The 7,546-nt window shown below is 45.9% G+C and overlaps 1 protein-coding gene across 1 annotated transcript in view; it reads right to left on the bottom strand.

The window, feature by feature from the left end:
* Positions 1-543: 543 nt before the first annotated feature.
* The window catches only part of LOC147692101 (putative G protein-coupled receptor 132), a 158,039-nt gene continuing 151,036 nt past the window's right edge, over positions 544-7,546 (bottom strand). The window contains exon 3 of the mRNA XM_086938404.1: positions 544-2,908. Within this exon, the coding sequence (XP_086794530.1) occupies positions 1,795-2,908 (1,114 nt within the window). The 3' untranslated portion in view covers positions 544-1,794. The remainder of the gene's footprint in view (positions 2,909-7,546) is intronic.

Genomic DNA, 7,546 nt, shown 5'->3' with positions numbered 1-7,546 from the left:
GTACAATGCGGTGATAATGCGGATGGTCCATAACTAATATAGATATATGTAACATGGTCGTTTGGTCTTTACATAAATGTATTGGGTGTTGACAGGGCAAGAACGTCTGTGCATAATCAAAGGGATCATAAAACCATCTCCTGCAATTTCCCTCTCACACATTTCAAGAATCAGTATTTACTGTGTGCGGTAATTATCCTGAGAGTTTCACCATTCTCTGAATCAGGGCCTTGGTCTTTTGAAATTGAGAGAGAGCCAAAGCAACTATAAGATGCTCATGTAGAAATCTAAAATCTTTATTTCAGTAAATCTCAAAAAGTACCGCAATATCTCCAGATCTACTCCAGAGCAAGCTTTTGTGAGTATAGTTGAGTTTATGATGGCCATGCTGAGTCTCAGATGGTCATGACCGCCCGACCGTCTCCGACCAAATCTATACAAATTTGTTTCTAGTTTTCTCTTTCGCTCTCTCTTCGCATACATCCTGTGAGCTGACATATTTGTGAGGCAGTTTCAGATGTAAGAAAAATTCTTCTGTAAAACACGGCTTCATTCTCTTTATTGGAGCATCGCAAATATCAGCTTTTGTCTAATACTCAATTGCCAGATGTGTATTTCCTTTTACGTATCTCTACAGTCCACAGCATCTGGCTACAACATCAGTGGACCATAATAAATAGCTTTCAAACAGCTAGAAATATCCATTTCCGTCCTGAGAGATTGTCTTGTGGCCTACAGCACCAATCTACCACCTATGTGGCCTAAGTGATGTCATTCCAGTCTAAGGCAGCCACATGGTGCATCCTAAAAACAATAGCATGACATTACAAAATGTGTGTACCTCAGAGATCGCTCTGCTGCCTGAGGCATTACCCTGCAAGAGGCAAAATCTTTGTGCCTGAAGGACGGCTCCACTAGCCAAAGTTTACCCCATGCCCTCTGAGTAGCCTCCTGAGGTGTTAGCACAAAGGATGAGCATAACCAGCGAAAGAGTTCTTGACTCTGATGCTTGTAACATGTGTGTGTGTGTCTACCACAAGATAACCCAGCTCATGGATTCATGTGCCTGTAATATTTTTAGCAAAAAGTAGGCAATCATATTGTTCTGTGACTGAGGACATAAACCTGTACGGTTGGCCACCTGAACTTGCGCAAGTTCTGTAAGCAGAAATCACCCTGAAGTAGGGTTCCCAAGTCTAGAACTTTGAATCTAAAATAATACTGTTGCTGTCAAACGTGAGAGCCTGGCACCTCAGTGTAACACTTGCACTTTCCTGCACTCTGAAGTGTGTTTGTGCCTGAACAAGGTGTGAGCCTGCACAATCAGTGGCAGACCAGCAGCCACTCATGCTTAGTCATGTTTGTTGTGTCTAGTCTGATTCCTAGAAAAAAGAGATGTTTTCAGTAGGGATCCTATTTACATACAGCTGTGAATAAATACATGGTACATGGACAGGCTACAACAAAAGGAACCAGCATTTTCTGTCTGCGGCTACAGGTGGGACCTTTCCAACACTGAACGTCCATGTTGTGTCTTTTGGGAAGCAGCATATAGACAAAACACACAGCTCTCAATGTTTACAGTCTTCTGGTCACACCCTTTCTGACCAAAACTCTGTCTTTCTCATGGATTTATGTTCAACATTTCTTATTCTGCCATCCTGAACAGCAGCTCTCGCTTGCACCTGAGGACCATGTTGTTTGGCGGTCACTTTATGTGATCTATGTTCCCAGTTACTTAGATCTGTGGTAACCACATGTCTCAGATGTCCAATCCCAGATCTCCAATCTCTTTCAGATGTCCCCTCTCTCCATCATAGACGCTATGTTGTCAGGGGTGTGCATTTTCCCTTCAAGAGTTCTCTTAATACCAGGATTCATTGTTGGTGCCTGGCCACTCTTGCACAGGTTAGCTTGGCACCGAAAAGCACGTTTCAGATCCTCCTTCACACTGTCACTGACCAGAATGTACAGGATGGGATCCAGGGCACTGTTGAGGCTGGACATGGCAAGTGCTATGGAGAAATAGACATGAACCTTCCGCTCAAAAACACAACTAGCGTCAGGGTCGGCGTAGGAGGAGAACACCGCAGTCCGCAGTAGGAGAAGGAGGTGGTATGGGGCAAAGCACAGCAGAAATATGACAATCACCCCTATGGACAGGTGCTTGACCTTGGCTTTCTTCTCCTGGCTCAAGGAGCTGCTCTGCCTTACCCCCTGAAAGATTTTCAGGTAGGAGGTTGCTAGGACTGCCAGGGGCAGTAGGAAGCCAGCAACAAAGCGGAAGTAGTTAAACTTGGCAACGCCCTTCTGCAAGGGGTAAGTGTCATAACAGGAGACGCCATCATGCTCATCCGACCCAATCGTGACACCCAGGTGGAAGGCAAAAACTACGATAGTGACTACGAAGCACGTGACCCCCGCTGCCCTCCGGCTGCGGAACGCCAGGGAGCGAATGGGATACACCACGGCCAAATATCGGTCCAAGGAAATGCAGCAGAGGAGGCAGACACTGATGTACATATTGGAGTAGAAAACGAAGGCCACCAGAGCGCAGGCTTCATTGCCAAGGGTCCAGACACTTCCACCAAAGACGTAGAGGACCCAGAGGGGGAGGGTCAGGATGTAGAGTAGATCAGATGTGACCAGGGTTAAAAGGTAGATGCCAAGCACGTTCTTCTGCTGTCGCACCTGCTGGATTATGGGCCATAGGGTCAACAAGTTGGTTGTCAAACCGAGCAGGAAGACAGAACTGTATACAGTCACCACGATTACCCTGCCAGCCCAGAAGTCAATGCCGCAGCGGGGGGAGTCCGTGGAGGGGCAGCAAGTACTGTTGTTCATGGCCTTTCTACTTGGCGATACAGCAAGGTCTCTTCGACGTCCATCTGACGAGACCCTGACGTGGCTGCAAAAAGAAGAGAAAAAATTGGAAAAATATCATTTTTAGGGAAATACCAAAGCTACCATCATCAGCGCTGAGAACGGTCTTTCCAATACATTGGATCAAAGCAAAATGTACAGGTGACAAAAAGAGAATAACTTTTCATTAATAATTAGCATTTATTTTATTATGTAAATGCATATAAGTTACAAGTATCACAGTTTAATAGCAAGTTTATTTGGGTGTAAAATAAACCAGATGAACTGCTTTAAAAAAAACAAAAAAACTTGGTTTAAATAAGAAACATCACAATTGATCTATGTATGCGTAGCTTTTTGGGGATTAATAAAAAATGTTATCAGTCTCTTTTCATCATAGTCTGCCAAACCTAGGAGAACTGGTTCCAGAGGTTTAATTTGCAGTCCCTATGCCTTTAAAAACGAACATGATGGGTGCAAGTGTTTCTATGCTCGAGGCACAAAATAACATTGGGACATTTTATCAAGAACGGCGTTAAAAATTATTGCCAGTTTAGTGGCAGGAAACTGCCGCTAAAGCGGCGATAATTGTCTTGGTAATATGCCCTTGAGAATTCCAATAGAAGGCTATGTTCTGGTGTGAACATGGGCTTCTATTGGAATTGTCCAGGGCATATTATCAAGCCCATTATCTCCGCTTTAGCTGCAGTTTTCTGTCGCTAAACCAGCAATAATTGTAATGCCGTTCTTGACAATATGCCCCCTTGTCTCTTGGTGAGAGGTATTTGACGCCAGCTACTCCTTATCTGTTGAACTGGGAACTATCTACCAGGTGTTTAAGCTGATCATCCATTACAAGCAGATGTGCCTCTTCCAACCGCAGCAATAATTCTTATACAATCTTTTATAGGGTAAACAACCCACATCTGATTGGCGAGATCATGTTTTGATTCACTTTGCAATTCATTGCTCTAAAAACGACATTGACAGCATCTTTTAGACAAAAATCAGTTTTCAACTTATAGTATCTAAGTACTGTGCACATATCGGTATATAATTGTTGGATGTAGATGTACACATGCAGATTACTTCTTTGAAAATCCAATTCCCAAGTGTTTCAGTCGAGGAGTGATACCAGAAGACTGTCTGTATTATCCACACTTTTGTGAAAGTCAATTTTAATTGGGTTTTCGTATCCAAGACCTGTTGTTTGCAGTTTAAAATAAGTGTTCATGTTTATTTTGTCCACTGGACAAGTAGGTCCAATCCCTGCAGCACAAACCCTTTGGTTGCTAGTTTACAGTAATAAATGATGGATTTGTGAAAGAGGACGGTCTGCAACTAAGGCAAGATTTGTATTCATGTGTCCTTGGGGCATATCAAAAGCGGCAGCAATATTTATCGCTGACCGCTTTTAGCATGACAAATCCTAACGCCATCTATCGCCGGATTCTATCGCCTGGTCAGCGCACTATTAACAGCGCATCGTCGAGGCGATAGAAATCTGGTGATAAGGGGCAATATCACTGGAATTCCAGAGATAGGGAACAGCGTTAGGGAAGAAAATTGTAAATAGGGAGATGTGGACTCAGGATGATAATCCACCTCCAATTATAGATATGGCATAGTCGGGGAAAAAAGCAGGTGTAAGAAAACAGCGATAAACCTGGTTAGCGCAACTTTTTATGTCGCTTGTCAGGTTAACGATACCCTTGTAAATACGGAAAAGCTGTGTTAGCAGAGATTTTCACAGTATTTCAGGGGGGCACGCCTACCTCGCATCTCATTAGCGATGTGAGGCGCAAAGGAAATGGGCGAAGAAGCATGGATTCACGCGTTAGCTTGTCTTTGCTAATAGTGCATTAAAATTAATGCCGCTTTTCATCAGAGAATGGACACTAAAGCGGCGATAATTTTAACTCCTAGCCTTGTTGATATGCCCCTAAGTTCTTTAGATTTGCATATATTGTTCATGATGCAAAAGGTTTACTATTAGGGTGAGCGCAGAGCAAGGCACGCCTTTTGTTCCATCGGGCATTTGGAGGCCGGTTTTGAAAGCCCAAGGCTACTCCTGGTGTCTCTGTCACTTTTCCCATCTCCTTGCAGCAATCGTGGGGCGGCTTCAAAAGAGATAGAAAGAGACTGCGGGGTGGGGGTGCAGAGAGAGAAATGGATCACAGAGGGAGAAGATAGAAAGAGAGTATGGTAGAAGAGAAAGGAAGCGGGCTGGTCTGAGCATTTTTGCTAGGGCTGTTTTTGGTTCCTCAGTCCAGCCTGTAGGAAGGTGGAATCCGACTGCATGGGTACCCCCACTTTTTGCCAGTTGTTTTATTGGTTTTTGACTTAGTTGGCTGGGATTCTGCTATTCGGGGCCCCAGCCTTTCTGCTTTCCTCTCTAAATTCATTTCATGTACATTAGGTACACTCAAGCTTGGTTACTGGGTTACACTTGTGAGTCCCTAGTATATGGCACCTTAGGTACCAAGGGCATAGGTACCCCAGAGGCCTGTCAGGGGCTGAAGCATGTATTATGCCACCCCTGGGAAGACTTCCAAAATGGCACCACAGGTCTGCACTTACAGCCTGGGTAAGGTGGTGTAAGCACCTCTTACCTAGATATAGAATACCTATATCTACCTATATATATATAGACACATATAAGCCTATAAGTCTCTCCTATGGCAGGCCTTGACAATCCTGAAGGCAGAGTGCTTAGTTTTGTGTGAGAGGGTGCCCTAGCATGAGCTGGGCCCCTCTGCAGCTTTCGGAATCCCTTCCTTATAGCTGTTCTATGATATAGCCATACCATATACTCTTGAGTGCATTACAATCCTCGCGATTAATACTAACTTTGGAATGGCTTTATCAAAACATGTCGTGTTTGGTGTCAAACACTTTGGAATCCTACCCCCCTCCAGTTCTGGCGCCGGGGGGTAGCATTCCACCCTTCTAGAGGGAGAAGACAAGTACACACTGGTAAACCCAGTAGAAGTTAAACAAAGCCCCAGCATCACAAAATGGATGCTGCTGCCACAGACACAAGTCTGACCTCCTGCTGCTGGACGAAACTCCGGCAGGGGAGGCATGGACAATAGGTTTCCTGTTCAGGGAGGTACCAGCACCTCCCCAGACAGGCTTTAGTGTATTGGGGCAGGGCTGGTTGCATTCAGTGATTGCTTTTCAGACACTGCCTGGGGCACACAAGGTGTCCCATGCATTTTCCAGTTCAAACCGGTTTCTGGGGCACTCAGCCCCAGCTCTGGCGTGAAACTGGACAAAGGAGAAGGGGTGTAACCACCCCCTCCCCAGGTCCTCCCATAGGTGGGTCCCTAGAGTTAGTCCAACCCTTAAACTCAGTATAAGTATAGGAACCCAGCCCCTAGGACTTTAGATTACCCTGGACGAAACTCTGAAACATAAATCTTGGACCTTCGACATTCCATATCAACTGGAAGATGGAAGAAATCTCCCTTAGGGTCAAAGAGGGACTCCCGTGTTCAAACAGGCACCAAAGAAGCATCTTGCCAATCTGCATTTTCAAGGCTCCTGACGGACCCCGAAGAATCTGTGACACAGGATACGGACTTCCAGACATCTCCGAGGCTGACACGAGTCCCCAGCAAAGCTGAGACCTGTAGCTATCATGAGAGACGTGAGACCGGAACTCCTGGACATCCTGCACATTTGCTAGTGCATCAACTTCCCGAGCTTTCCCGAAGTTGTGCATTGGGCTACTTGTAGTCCAAGCCCTGACCACCTTTTGCATTGAAGATTGTGGGCCTACACTCCAAGAGTGTTCCATGGGCCCGCTTTCAGAATTTCCGTTTAAGGCCCCTTCACGATCCCTAGTCTGTTGGCTAGTGGGTCCCCACGAAGGGCATCCTTTGTTTGTTGGGCTTCCCTTGTTGCTCCAGATGTGCACCGGCACCCCTCAAAATTCTGAGTCCTTCAGACCTTGCTGGTCTGCACCAAAGCCAATCTTGTCATCTGGCGCGGGTTGCTGTTGCCAAGGCTTGTTGGGTCCAATCCTGATACTGATGCTGCAGCACTCGACATCCTTTGTGGGACAGCTTGAATCCAGCTCCTGGTCATCACCGACGCCTCCTGGTCCTCGTGGCTGAAGAGTCAAGCTTCACCTACTTCACTTGAAAGCACCCGACATCGGCTGACATCTTCTTGTCACCATCCTGGTCACTGGCTAGTGACCCAGAATCGGTCCCCTCTGCTTTCAGGTTCTTTAGATCTCCGATCCACCCTTGGATCCATCCAGACACTTTTCTCTTGGTCGCCTGCAGCACTTCTTTGCAGCTCTCCATTGGAAACGACGACAAAACCCAACACGAAAAGACACCTATGCACCTGGCTTCTCTGGGTGAGGTAACACAAGTACTTTGGTGCTCCCGGGGGTCTTGACTCTCAAAGTGTCCGTTACTGCAAGGGTTTCCCCGTAGTACACTCCTAAGTGTCCTTAAACTTTAAAACTGTAACTTTAACTTTCTCCATAGAAGTCATAGTGATTTGCGGCTGTGTTTAGACACTGCAAGCGTCCCCCGTGGGTCTCCTGTGTCCCTACCTTCGTTGGTTCATGGTTGACCCAGCGGTACTACAGGCCCTAGGCCTTGTCTCTATGCTCAGAGCGGTTTCTTATACCACTTTCTTAGTATATGGTTTGTGAGGCCCCTAG

This window comes from Lissotriton vulgaris, chromosome 9 (genome assembly GCF_964263255.1).
Source record: "Lissotriton vulgaris chromosome 9, aLisVul1.2, whole genome shotgun sequence".
Lineage (NCBI taxonomy): Eukaryota > Metazoa > Chordata > Amphibia > Caudata > Salamandridae > Lissotriton > Lissotriton vulgaris.
The sequence above is the reverse complement of the archived record's forward strand: the minus strand, read 5'-3'. Positions and strand labels throughout refer to the sequence as shown.